Source organism: Primulina eburnea, chromosome 3 (genome assembly GCF_022965805.1).
Source record: "Primulina eburnea isolate SZY01 chromosome 3, ASM2296580v1, whole genome shotgun sequence".
Taxonomy (NCBI): Eukaryota; Viridiplantae; Streptophyta; class Magnoliopsida; order Lamiales; family Gesneriaceae; genus Primulina; species Primulina eburnea.
The window spans coordinates 49181444-49195882 of NC_133103.1; the positions used below are offsets into that span (position 1 = coordinate 49181444).

General features: G+C 42.2%; 1 protein-coding gene across 1 annotated transcript; it reads left to right on the plus strand.

The window, feature by feature from the left end:
- Positions 1-6378: 6378 nt before the first annotated feature.
- Positions 6379-13042, plus strand: LOC140827789 (26S proteasome non-ATPase regulatory subunit 1 homolog A-like). The gene is made up of 13 exons (XM_073190632.1): positions 6379-6680; positions 7294-7357; positions 7644-7749; positions 7987-8098; positions 8182-8350; positions 8949-9421; positions 9528-9663; positions 9752-10000; positions 10096-10316; positions 10403-10661; positions 10907-11139; positions 11221-11722; positions 12367-13042. The coding sequence occupies exons 1-13, from the start codon at positions 6529-6531 to the stop codon at positions 12688-12690; spliced, it is 3000 nt and encodes a 999-aa protein (XP_073046733.1). The 5' UTR covers positions 6379-6528; the 3' UTR covers positions 12691-13042.
- The last annotated feature ends 1397 nt before the right edge of the window (positions 13043-14439 follow it).

The window sequence follows — 14439 nt, forward strand, 5'->3', positions numbered from 1 at the left end:
AGGCTATCTCAAAAGAGATACGGCTCAACATGAAATGCAACATGCAGCATAAAACGTGACATAATAGCATGCATCATATGACATATATCAATGCAGCAAATAATCATGCAACACATATAAGAATGTATACTCAACCAGGATATCTCGGATAGTACTTTCGTACCTCTAGTAAAGCAATCCTAGTCCACAGGAAATCCTATCAATCGGGTCTAGTCCGTCGTCTGCCCTGACGATACTGAGCTCCCTGACTGCCCTTCTCGGACCGTCGGCTATGCCCGGCTGCTCTGTCCGGGCTGCTCTGTCCTTCCCGGGTTGCTCTTCCCTTCCTGGGCTGATCTTCCCTTTCTGGCTGCTCTTCCCTTCCCGGGCTGATCTTCCCTTCCCGGCTGATCTTCCCTTCCTGGGCTGCTCTTCCCTTCCCGGGCTGCTCTTCCCTTTCTGGGCTGCTCTTCCCTTCCTGTCTGCTCTTCTCTTCTCGGGCTGATCTAGAGAGCTAAAACTTGCATTTAAAGACACAGTACCCTCTCCACAATGAGAAATCCCATGGCCTATTTATAGACCTCAGCCTGCATGAACGTGTCAACCAAATCCCATGCATCCGGGCATCTGTCGCTAGGCAGCATGCACAAAGACACCTCACCTTACATGCATGAACGTGTCAATCAAATCCCATGCATCCGGACACCTGTCGCTAGGCAACATGCACAAAGACACCTCACCTTACCTGCATGAACGTGTCCAACAGTTATCATGCACTTGACACCTGCCCGGCAGGCGTGTCAACCAAATACTATTCCCGGGCTGCTCTTCCCTTCCTGGGCTGCTCTTCCCTTCCCGGGCTGATCTTCCCTTCCCGGGCTGCTCTTCCCTTCCCAGGCTAATCTTCCCTTCCCGGGCTGCTCTTCCCTTCCCTTCCTGGCTACACCTCGGCTTACTCACACGAACTCTAAAGCCAAAATACACATGATTTACTTAATTAAAGATACTTAATCATGTTTATTTAAATAAATAGGATTCGGGCTACTACAACTCGAGCTGAATCATGGTGAAGAGTTGGCCACCAGAATCCGGCTAACATCGCTTTCCGAGCTAAAGATGTTCCCCCCAAATGCTCACCACAGCATCCTTCATGAATCTCTTGAAGAACATAAATCTCTTCCTTCCTGCTCAAACACTTCAACAATGGTCCCTGGAATGATCTCCTGTATAAGACATTATTTAAGAGAACAAACCTGGGGGCTTGTCTTTTTATTCTCTGTGCTTGAGCTCTCTCCTCGGGCAATTCATTGTCCCGAATGAATTTGATCAGAGGGGTCATCCAAGAATCCTCGGGTATTGTCAACATTTCTTCTTCTTCAATAGTTAAAACTGCTCGGGAAACAAATAAAACCTCCCGGGTGCTGTCTTCCGACAAAGAAGCAGCCATTTTTGCTAGGGCATCAGCCTCTCCATTTTCTTCTCGGGGTATCTGTTCGATGCTCCAATCCACAAATACGACTGCCTGGGCTTTGATGAGATGCAAATATTTGAGCATTTTGTCGTCCTTTACCTCATACACGCCCTTGATCTGCTGAGTAATCAACTGTGAATCGGAATACAATATAATCCTAGCCGCTCCAATTTCTCGAGCAGCTCGGATGCCGGCTAGAACAGCCTCATATTCTGCTTCATTATTTGTTACCCGGGAATCAATTTTGACTGCCAATTTAATCTTCTCTCCCGATGGGGAGATTATCACGACTCCGACTCCACATCCAACCAGGCAAGAAGCCCCATCTACAAACACCCTCCATCTCTCTTCCTCAGCAGGTTGAATCATCTCAGATAGGAAATCGGATAAAGCCTGCGCTTTTATGGCCAACCGGGGCTTATACTCAATATCGTATTCCCCCAATTCCACATTCCATTTGATCATCCGCCCGGATACTTCAGAATGAGTCATAATTCTTCCAAGCGGGCTGTTAGTAAGAACGATAATAGGATGCGATAGAAAATAAGGCCACAATTTCCGGGCAGTCACAACTAAAGCCAAGGCCATCTTCTCCACTTCACTATACCGCAGCTCGGGACCTCTTAGGGCGTGATTGACATAATAGACAGGCTTTTGATCCAAGCCTTCTTCCTTTATTAGGACAGAGCTGACAGCATATTCAGTAGTGGATAAATAGACAAACAATTTATCCCCGGGCTCAGGCTTTACCAGAACTGGAAGCTCGGCTAGATGCTTTTTAAGATCTTGGAAAGCCTGCTCGCACTTGTCATCCCATCCGAACTTTTGGGCTTTTCTGAGAACCTGAAAGAAAGGATAACTTCTGTGGGCTGACCGAGATATAAACCGAGATAGGGAGGCAATCCTCCCGGTCAGCTTCTGCACTTCTTTGACAGATCGGGGAGAAGGCATACATAAGACGGACTTCACTTTTTCTTGGTTGACCTCGATCCCCCGCTCTGTCACTATAAAGCCCAAGAACTTACCACTCTTGACTCCGAAAATACATTTAGCAGGATTGAGCTTGATTCCATAAGATGTCAGAGTGGTAAAGGTTTCTTCCAAATCAGCAATAAAATACATCACCTCTTTTGACTTTCCCAGAATATCATCCACATAAACCTCCAGATTCCTTCCCAGCTGCTTCTCAAAGACTTTATCCATTAAACGCTGATATGTGGCCCCTGCATTTTTCAACCCGAAAGGCATCACAACATAACAAAATGTACCTCCCGAGGTGATGAAACTGGCCTTGTCTTGATCATTTTTTGCTAAGGGAATTTGATGATATCCCTGATAGGCATCCATGAAACTGAGCAGCTCGAAGCCTGAGGTGGAATCCACCAACTGGTGAATCCGGGGCAATGGGTAATGATCCTTGGGACAAGCTTTATTGAGGTCCCGAAAATCAACACACATCCTCCATTTCCCGGCAGCTTTGGGTACCAGCACCACATTCGAGAGCCATGTAGGAAATTGTACCTCCCGGATGTGGCCGGCTTGCAGCAACTCTTTCACCTGTTCATCAATAACTTTGTCTTTCTCGGGACCAAAGTGTCTCTTCTTCTGTTTGACTGGGTGAGCTCCCGGGAGAATGTTTAATTGATGCTCAGATATCAGGGGTGAAATCCCTGTTAGTTCCTGCTGGGACCAGGAAAATACATGAATATTAGTCTTTAAACATTTAAGTAAACTGACCCGGGTGGATATATCGAGGTCTCGGGCCACCCGGATCTGTCGGCCTGGTCCTATCTCCACAGCTTCCTGCTCTTCCTCTGCTACAAAGTGAACTTCTCCTTTCTCCAGTCCACCCTTCCAAACTTCCTCCACCCTGGGTTTCTTCCCCTCCTTTTTCGACTTGCCCTGATCTGCCCGGATACCTTCCACATAACATTTTCGGGAAGAGGGTTGATCTCCACGAACTTCTCCCACCTGGCTTCCCACTGGAAATTTGATCTTTTGATGATAAGTAGATGCTACTGCCCTCAACTCATTCATGGCCGGCCTCCCCAGAATGATATTGTAAGATGATGGGGAATCCACCACTGTGAAGGTGGTCATGACCGTTTTCTTGATGTCCCGGGGGCCTAGAGTGAGTGGCAGAACAATTTCTCCCTCCGGATAAACTGCATGTCCAGCAAAACCAAAAAGGGCAGTCTCCACAGCTTCCAACTTAAACCCTTGCAAATCCATCTGCACTAAAGCATCTTTGAAAATCACATTGACTGAACTGCCGGAATCCACGAAGACTCTCAGAATGTCGTAATTGGCCACCCGGGCTTGGATAACCAAAGCGTCATTGTGGGGCATGTTTATTCCCTTCAGGTCCTCCGGGCCAAAGCTGATCACGGCCTCGTTCCTCCTAGATCCTTCCACCTCCAGACACTCCCGCCTACTTCTTGATTTCCTGGCCCGATTTGAATCTCCATCGGTGGATCCTCTCGATATCATCTTAATCAATCCGGCAACAGGGGACGAAGGGCTCCTCTTCTCAGGTTCCGGCTCCCTCCTCCTACCCATATGGTTTCCCGGGTTGTTTCTTGAGTCTACTCGAGCATGGGATACTGGTGGCCGGGGGGTCCAAGGTGGACCTCTCGACCTTTTGGTGTACTGGTCGTGCCCCTGATTGGTGGGTGGGACATAACTTCTTTTCAAAGCTTTACAATTCTCGGTGTTATGCTGACATACACCATGCCTGGTGCAAAATCCACTTTTCCCGGGTTGGGACAGCTGATGACTAGGAACCGGATCCCTACTGCATTCCTGCACTTCTCTTTCACGGATAATTTTCAAAGGCACATGCGGGGAAAAGTGTCCTGGATTACCCCGCCGCGGTCCCCTCTCCTCGGGCTTAGGTGCCCGGTCCCCTCTTTCCTTCCTGATGGCTTCCCTCTTTTGTTTCTGGGCTTCTTCCATATTGATATACTTCTCTGCCCGAGACAGCAAATCCTCAAAATCTTCAGGCACTTTTTTCGTTAATGACTTGAAGAACTCACTCTCTTTTAAGCCTTGAGTGAAGGCAGTAGTTTTTGTCTCTGCAGCACAAGTTGGCACATCCAAGGCCACTTTGTTAAACCTTTTGATATACATCCTCAAACTTTCCTCCGGCTCCTGTCTCACCTCGAACAAACTGAAAGCAGTTTTCTTATACTTCTTACTGCTGCTGAAATGGTGTAAGAAGGCTTTCTGAAAATCCTCAAATGATTTAATACTCAATGGAGCCAACCCATCAAACCATCTTTGAGCTGAGTCCACCAGCGTGGTCAAGAACACTTTACACTTGATCCTATCGGTGTAACAGTGCAGCATAGCCATATTCTCGAACCTGGCCAAGTGTTCTTCCGGGTCCTCATTTCCATCATATGCCCTTACTTTAGCAGATTTAAAGTTTCCAGGAAGAGGTTCCCGGATGATAGCCTCAGCAAACGGGCGTCCTTTGACAAACGTCCGAGAAGAACCACGATTTTCCAGCTGTCCTTCCAGGACTTTCATTTTCTGTTTTAACTCCAGCATTTCCTCGACCATCGTTGGTGACTTAGAACCAGCAGAGGATTCCTCCACTTCTCCCCTCTTCTCCTCCTCCCTCAATTCTTGCTGCTGCTCCTGCTCTTTTTCTGGTTCCTTCTCGAGTGGTATATCATGGTGGGAAGCTTCCCGCCTAGCCATAGCTCTCTCTATGGCTTCGTTAATGCGTCTATCAAACTCCGCTGGAGTCATAGTGATAAGATCGGGAGGAGCGTCCTCTTGTCTTGAATGATTCGCGTCAACTCCCTGGACCCGGGAAGTGTTCTGGTTAGTTTTCCTCGTGTGAGCCATATCAACGCCTTAGTCTCAATTTCCCACAGACGGCGCCAATGATGTGATCCGGGTAAAATGGATGAGCAGGGTCGGGTGCTCCGCCGGGTCAAATCAAGAATTTATAGTGTTGTTAGGAAAATGAACAAGGTAGATGGCTTCGATCGTGACCTGCAAACAATGAAAGGAACTCGTGAATGGGCACCGGAAGGGTGTCCGGCGTGACCACTCCGATGCTTAAGTCAGCAGGTTTGTCGAGAGAGGAACTTAAAGCAATATGTATGGATGCTTGAGAGTGAAAAAATTTTAGACCTGTAGAATGTCAACAATACCTGCTATTTGAAGAGAAGCTAGGGTTACCTTGATGCGCGTGCTCACCTACTACTTGTACCCTCGGACGTTGACGGCCTGTCGGGTCCCTTTCTACCCGATAGCTTCATGGGTACTCCAAGAATAAGGGACGTTGACTGCATGTCCAGTCCCTTTCTTCTCCATATTTTCGGGGATACGTTCAGGCGGAAGACGTTGACTTCCCGCCCAGTCGCTTTCTGCCCTACAATCTGTAAGGTCCTCTAAGTAAGTTACTCGAGTATTGAGCCCTCGGCTTTATCATGAAAGCCCGGTCCCTAGTTGCTCGGGAGGTAAGTAAATACCCGGTCATGCATGAAGCGCCCAGTCGCGTGGGTAACAATCGTCCTCCCGGTTTCTATAGGGGCTACTCAATGACATTTCCCGGGTCCTCCAGGACCCGAGCCCTTATAGGGGTATCAGTTGGTATGAAAAATTGAGTTTTGTCCAAATCTCAGGGAAAATGACACAAACATCATCCAACAAAAAAATTTATTCTAGTAAGACAATACAAAACCTCTATCCTAAATGCGTACGCAAAATTAAGAAACAAAAAAATATAAGGTTCTTATCGTCGTGTGATAGATACGACCCGTGAGATCGTCTCACATAAATTTTTGCTGACAAAATAGACCAAAATATCATTTGATTAACTTTTTTTTTTAATAAATAGTAAAAATATAAAAATATAAATTGAATATCTCTAAATTTTTTATTTGAACTAAAGTTGTGACGAATGTAAGAATCGACACACTTGAATTTCTTTTGGTTTGATCTATACGCCAACCAAACAATACCGTAACCTAGGCACTTTGCTGTTGCTCCAAGACACCCGAACGATCTTTGTCAAAACCCCCTCAGATCTCTACGGCGGATTCCCGATAAAAATCTGTTCGATGGCGGCCGCGGCGACGATGGTGAGTTCTGCCGGAGGGCTTCTGGCGATGCTGAACGAGAGCCATCCGGCTCTTAAGCTGCACGCACTCTCCAACCTCAACTCCTTCGTGGACTATTTCTGGCCGGAGATCTCGACCTCCGTTCCGATTATGTAATATATTTCTTTTTTTATTTGCCAAATACGTGAATTAGGGTGGTTTTCAAGCTCGACGTATGGTTAGGGTTTTTTCATGCGAATGGGGGTTTTGGTGAAATGGGTTTGAGTGGCTTTGCCCTGTTTGGGTGCAAAGCTGAGTTCTTTGTGTGAAATGGAGTTTTGGGGTGCCTTGATATATATTTATATTTGATCCCCATGTTTCAATTTTTGTTGCCTGATATTGATGGTTAGCTATTTGAAGCAGGGAAAGATTGTGAATTAGTCTTTGTTAGAAATGTGTTGTTCTTGCTGCAGTGTTTTTATTCTTAGCGTCATTAGAAGCTTGAGGTGGCAAGGATTTTGTTTTATGCCGTGGGAGTGGACAGTGTAGTGTTTCTATAGGAGAATATTGGGTGATTTCACTTTTTGCTTATTATTGATTATTGCTCACCACCTCTAATTTGATATCTTGGTTTAAGCTTTGGTCAGCTTTGCCTTTCTTTTTGGTTTTGTCTTCTTCCAAATGTGGTGTACTCATTAATTCACTTTTTCTATATTTCCTGTGCCATTGTGGTATTTTTCTTACTTTCCAAGTGTCTTATTATATATGTTTGCTATTTGGTTGCAGAGAAAGTTTATATGAAGATGAAGAGTTTGATCAAAGGCAACTTGCTGCCTTGCTTGTTTCAAAGGTGAAACCATGTTTCTCACAAAGTTTTTTTATTCGTCCATAGTTTTTGGGAGTTGTTTATGCTGTATTAGTTACTCTGATAAATTTAGTAATTCCTATAAAGCTCAGCTAAGTGAGGGAAATCATGTTCAGAAAAGTAAAATTGGTGTTGTTTTGATTTGTTCTTTTTTGTGAACTTTCTCTTGGTCACACTTAATGAAAAGATGAACAGAAATTCTTGATTCCATCACGTGTCTATTCTATTTTCACTTTTTTATTCTTCACAAGTTTTGGTGTTTTTTCGTCAGGTTTTCTATTATCTAGGTGAACTTAATGACTCGTTATCCTATGCCCTGGGAGCTGGCCCTCTATTTGATGTGTCAGAAGATTCGGACTATGTTCATACTATTCTTGGTAAGAGTTCATTTCATGCTTTTCTCTTCAAAAATTGTCTGAGACTAATAGTAATAGCTCCCAAGATGGATTCTGATGTGAGTGAAGCGTATGTAACTTGATTGAAATAAGCGGGATCTGTCATCTGTGGATGGGAAATGCTTGTTAAGAACTAAATGAGTGTCACTTAAGTTTTTGCTACTGCTTCGTGTAATTTAAAGCTTCTTATAGTTTTCATCTTGCTATTATTTCACTTAGCCAAAGCAATCGATGAATATGCTAGTCTCAAGACTAAGGCAGCTGAGACAAAGGTTGAATCCACGAAGGTTGACTCTAGACTGGAGGCGATCGTTGAGAGAATGCTTGATAAGTATGTTAAGTTGTCCGTGTTGCTATATGCAGTTCATGTGGCGTCTTCTTACTAGCTCATGTCTTGATTACCCTTTTTGCCAGATGTATAGTTGATGGGAAAAACCAACAAGCTATAGGAATGGCCATTGAATGCAGACGATTGGATAAACTTGAGGAAGCAGTTATAAAGAGTGATAATATTCATGCTACTATCAATTATTGCATCGATGTCTCGCATTCATTTGTGAATCGAAGAGAATATCGCCGTGAGGTGAAATCATTTAGTGCATGCCTGAGTGATGTTTCTATCGCCTTTTCTCTTAAAATAATTGTAAAGCTCATACGGTTATATTGTTTTGCACTTTGGTAGAAGCCAAATCTGTATGAGGAAGATGTTTGTCAATTGCTCTTTACACTAACATGGACATGCATACTAAACTAACTTGACATGTCTCATGCATTGTTAATCTATAGTTGCTCTAGGGTGTAATGGTCTATAGGAATTGATGAATTTCACACTTTATTTATTTTGACATGTAGAGCACAATGAAATGCATACATGTAGTTTTGTAAGTTATTTTATATGTCAATTCAATGAGCTTTAATTTTATCAACACCTTACTTCCTTACTATTTTTTAGTTATTTTAGATGTCAATTCAATTTGCATGCCATGATCTTTAATTTTATTAACATCTTACTTCCTGACTATTTTTTGTATCATAAGATTATGAAAATATCTGCTGGAGAAGAAACTTGGTCTTCTCGAACCTATTAAGTTTCTAAGCTTCTGTCCGATATACTTTAGCCATCTTGCTGCCTCAAAAAAGTAAATAAACTTAATGCTCCGATCCTTGTAATTCGTGTGCAGGTACTCCGTCTGCTTGTCAAAGTATATCAGCAATTGCCTTCTCCTGATTATTTGAGCATTTGTCAGCGCCTAATGTTTTTAGACGAGCCTGAGGGTGTAGCGATTATATTAGAGAAACTTTTAAGATCAGAAGTTGAGGATGATGCTCTTTTGGCATTTCAAATAGCATTTGATCTTGTGGAGAATGAGCACCAGGCTTTTCTTTTAAGAGTGCGAGATCGACTTCCAAGTCCTAAGCCCCAGCTTTCAGCCACCGCACAGTCGGGGTCTAATCAACCTGATTCTGCTCAGAGTGGAAGTGCTGTCCCATTACAGGATGTTCAAATGACAGATGATACTCAAGAAAGTAGTAGTTCCTTAAATCTAGAGCAGCACGATGAAGTTTATGCAGAAAGGTTGGCAAAAATAAGAGGAATTTTGTCTGGGGAGACTTCAATACAGCTGACTATGCAATTCTTGTACAGTCATAACAAGTAAGTTTTCTTACTATCAGATTGACTCTCAGACAAATTCTCTGTTACATGTTTAAATTATGTGATTCAAATTGTGATGGGCATTTGGTTGCTTATCTACTTACAGATCAGATCTTCTCATTCTTAAGACCATAAAGCAATCTGTTGAGGTGAGAAACAGTGTTTGCCATAGTGCAACTATATATGCTAATGCTATTATGCATGCGGGAACAACCGTGGACACATTTCTTCGCGAGAATCTGGTAATCTACTGGTTATTCTCTGGTTTCTATTTACTGTTAAAAATTATTTTGATGTTGTCTCCGATCAACTTGTTCTGCCTATTGACAGGACTGGTTAAGCAGGGCTACAAATTGGGCAAAATTTAGTGCCACAGCAGGTCTTGGTGTTATTCACAGAGGTCATCTGCAACAAGGAAGATCTCTAATGGCTCCATACTTGCCGCAGGGTGGAACTGGCGGCGGCGGTAGTCCATATTCTGAAGGTGGAGCTTTATATGCTCTTGGTTTAATTCATGCAAACCACGGGGAGGGAATCAAACAGTTTCTTCGTGATAGCTTGCGGACTACTAATGTTGAGGTTTAACCTTTGTTTTACCTAATGATATTATTCTGTTGTCACCTTGTTTCTTCACCAAGTTTTAGCTAAACTCTGGGAAATATTTCATGGTGCAGGTTATTCAACATGGTGCCTGCCTAGGTCTTGGTTTGGCAGCCTTAGGCACTGCTGATGATGACATCTTTGAAGATATAAAAAATGTGCTGTATACAGACAGTGCCGTTGCTGGTGAAGCTGCTGGCATTAGTCTGGGTTTGCTGATGGTTGGAACTGCAAGCGAGAAAGCCAGTGAATTGCTTGCATATGCACATGAGACCCAGCACGAGAAGATAATTAGGTAATGTTGAATTTTGTATTGTCCTGGGACAGGTATGTTCTTTGTTCATCTTTCTTGTTACTATCTCGTTGTGTATGGCTTGCCAGGGGTTTGGCATTGGGGATAGCACTTACAGTCTATGGGAGAGAAGAAGAAGCCGATACACTCATTGAGCAAATGACTCGCGATCAAGACCCTATATTGCGCTATGGAGGCATGTATGCATTGGCTTTGGCATACAGGGGAACAGCAAACAATAAGGCAATACGTCAATTGTTGCACTTCGCTGTGTCTGATGTGAGCGATGATGTCCGGCGAACTGCTGTTCTTGCCCTTGGTTTTGTTTTATATTCTGATCCTGAACAGGTAGGTACCTTTTTATTTCGTCGAGGCTTGTTTTTTGAAGATTTCTAAGTTTTAGAATCCCATCTATTATTTATCTAGCTTTTGGCAAGGTGTTTAGAACCCAAAAACTACTTGGCATTATCCCCTGATACGTGGCCTACTTATAGCTAATGTTGTATGTGCATAATATTTTACAAAGGGGGTTTGCTGTAGGGATGTTGGCTGGATCTTTTCTAATGCAGTTATCTATTTTCTTATTGTTGCAGACTCCTCGTATAGTTTCCTTGTTGTCCGAGTCCTACAACCCTCATGTTCGATATGGCGCCGCATTGGCAGTTGGAATTTCATGTGCTGGCACTGGTCTTAGTGAGGCCATATCATTGCTGGAACCTTTGATGTCAGATGTTGTTGACTTTGTGCGTCAAGGTGCTCTAATTGCAATGGCAATGGTTATGGTTCAGACAAGTGAAGCCAGTGATTCTCGTGTTGGTACATTCAGGTATTGTCTGTGTATACATTGGTAATATTCAGTTGATCTATTCATTCGCCTTTTTTCTGGTAACCATGTTTTAACTGTTAGGCGGCAATTGGAAAAAATTATCGTTGATAAGCACGAAGACACAATGAGCAAGATGGGTGCAATTCTGGCTTCTGGGATCCTAGATGCTGGTGGCAGGAATGTGACAATCAAGTTACTTTCAAAGTCGAAACATGATAAAATTACTGCTGTTGTTGGTCTTGCTGTGTTCAGTCAGTTTTGGTATTGGTACCCACTTATTTATTTCGTTAGTCTAGCATTTTCACCAACTGCCTTCATTGGTTTGAACCACAATCTTAAAGCGCCAAAGTTCGAATTCTTATCTCATGCTAAGCCGTCGTTGTTTGAGTACCCTAAGCCTACTACAGTACCGACGACAACTACCTCTGTTAAGCTACCTACTGCGGTTTTGTCCACTTCAGCTAGAGCAAAGGCCAGGGCTAGTAAGAAGGATGCAGAGAAGGCATCTGGTGCAGAACCAAGTGCTGTCATTGGATCTGGAAAGGGGAAAGCTGTCGACAAGGATGGGGGGGATGCTATGCAGGTTAGATCGCTTTCTGTTTTTTTATGTTCTGGACCTTTTCCATTTTAGTGGGACATGGTGCTTATCCTGGATTTTTCATATGCTTCTTTTCTTTCCTTTGGTTACCATTATGGCATTGGTGTCTCCCTATCTCTCTCGCCTACGTACTCTTGCTCTCACACAGACACTTGTTCAGATACTGTAGATATTAGGGGTGCAAAAGGTCGAACTCAGCCTAACGTAACCCAATGTTTTTGTACGTGAACTCAAAAGATCGATATTTACTAAGCTAGAAGAAGTTCAACTTTAATTAGAGCATGAACATAAACTTGTTGATTGTGCCTTGTAGAGCAAAGTTTGAAGTATGGCACTAGCTTACAAGTTTTCGTGTTTTTTAATTTACTTTTAAATAGTTGACCATATTAAAGTTCCAGATAGCTTATCGAGTAAAATAATTTTGTCGCAAAGTTGATTCAAAAAAGTTTAGAACATGCTCAAGGTCAACTTAGCTCTGATTTTTGAATTTGAATAATAATTCGAGACGGCTCTGAAATATCACGAGTGGTGAGCCTGGTTGATTCATTTGCATTCATGTTAAATCGTTTTATAAATTGAATATGATTAAAACCCTGAAGAGATGATTCTGAATGTCTGCCGTTTGTCAGGTTGATAACACAGCAGAAAAGAAGGCTGAACCCGAGCCATGTTTTGAAATCTTGACCAACCCTGCCAGAGTCCTTCCCGCCCAAGAAAAAATTATCAAATTCCTCGAAGAAAGCAGATACATTCCGGTGAAATCTGCCCCCTCTGGATTCGTACTGTTGAAAGATCTGCGTCCACACGAACCCGAACAGTTCTCTCTCACCGATGCACCCTCATCAACAACATCAAATGCAGGTGGATCATCAGCTGGACAACCGGGTTCAGCCTCTGCAATGGCTGTTGATGACGAACCCGCCCCTCCGCAACCATTTGAATACACGTCGTGAGTTTCGTACTGCTCGGTTCTTTGTAAGTTTACACAGAGAAGAAGCTCTTTAGCTTCCACACTGTCTGCAAATGACCGGAGCACAACAGGCACATCTTCTCCCAACTTTGATCTCAGAGCCCATTTTATAAGCTGGTGGTTATACATGAAAGATATTGGGGAGAGGAGATTCAAAATTGTTGAATTGCCATTGCCATCGAATTCTTTGATGTAATTTTTCTGATTCTCCATCCAAAAGAAGAAACGGATTTGAATCTGCATTTTCCCTGGATTTTTGATGTGTTCATTTTCCATGTGTTGAATTCTTGAATTGTCTCTCTATTTTTTCTAGTTTACTTGTCCATTTAAGTTCATTATCTTGTGCTTTATGACGAACTGCGGTTTATGGTTACTGTTTTCACCTGGATTTGCTCATCAGTTATCACTGCCAATTTGAATTTTTAAGTAATTTCAGGGTTATCTTTTGATACAAGTATTTGATTTGGATGATACCCGAGTAAAGACTAGAAGAACTTGAACTTGAATATCCATATAAATTTGTCTCAATAAAATCTAACTCATCCGGCAAAACTGATCTCTCCATCAATTTGTCTCAGGAGACGCATGTGTCCCCAGAAGTTCTATAATCTCGACAAACTGTCTGGAGATTTTAAAAATCACGACTTGCCGGAAAATTCTAAAATCTCAACAGACTACTCGAGACCTTAGGTTCTTTCGCTATAGGATTGACGAGAGTTGATGAAAAAAATAATATTTCATGGGCATGTTTTGGTTTTTTTTTTTATCGTTTTATTAGTTGCTGATTTTTTAAATCTCATTGCTAGTGAGGTTCAGATTTTTGAAGTATTATTAATAAGAGTAGGCTTCTTGTGAGACGGTCTCACGAGTCTTTATCTGTTAGACAGGTCAAACCTACTGATATTCACAATAAAAAGTAATATTCTTAGCATAAAAAGTAATATTTTTTCATGGATGACCTAAATAAGAAATCTGTCTCATAAAACACGACCCGTGAGAATTTGCCCAATATATGCATGTGATACACTTCGTTTGTTTACAAGGTCGTGTTGGAAATAGTTCATACGTTTTATTTCTAAGTTTATGTAGTTGCTGAAATATTTGGGAAGTTGTGAAGAGATTTGAATATATTTTCTCATGAGTTATTTACGTTTCTTTCCATGCATGTTTTAGTTGTAGCAATTTTGGCCACATTCTTGATTAAAATCAATACATACGGTAAGTGAGCTTGTTTTCATGAGCTATTAACACACAAATATAACTTTAATAAATAAATACCATTTTTAAATTGTGCACAAGTACGGATACTTGTGCGATGCCTCATGGCAAAAATATTTACTAGACAAATATGTAAATCGTTTACACAAAACAATACTAGTGAGATTAACAAAACTAAATTCCTTGACATTCAAAGGAATTAAAATGCATCAAAAACTCAAACCAAATACTAGATGCATAAAACAAACACGTATTGCTTAAAATCAAACGAAACCACTTTTCGATTAACACTATGCGTCAGTATTGTTCTTGAGTGTTAACAACACCAATCAGCAACACGATAAATCTGTGACTCAACCACACAATTTCTTCAACATAAAAATCTTCAACTCTGAACTACGTGTTGGTTCAGAGAAAAACTCCAGCAGCTCTCTTGGCTGCAAAGTGATCAACCGATCACACGAAAACTTCTCATAAAAAAAGATCGGCTCTCCTATATTCTTTTATGAAAGAA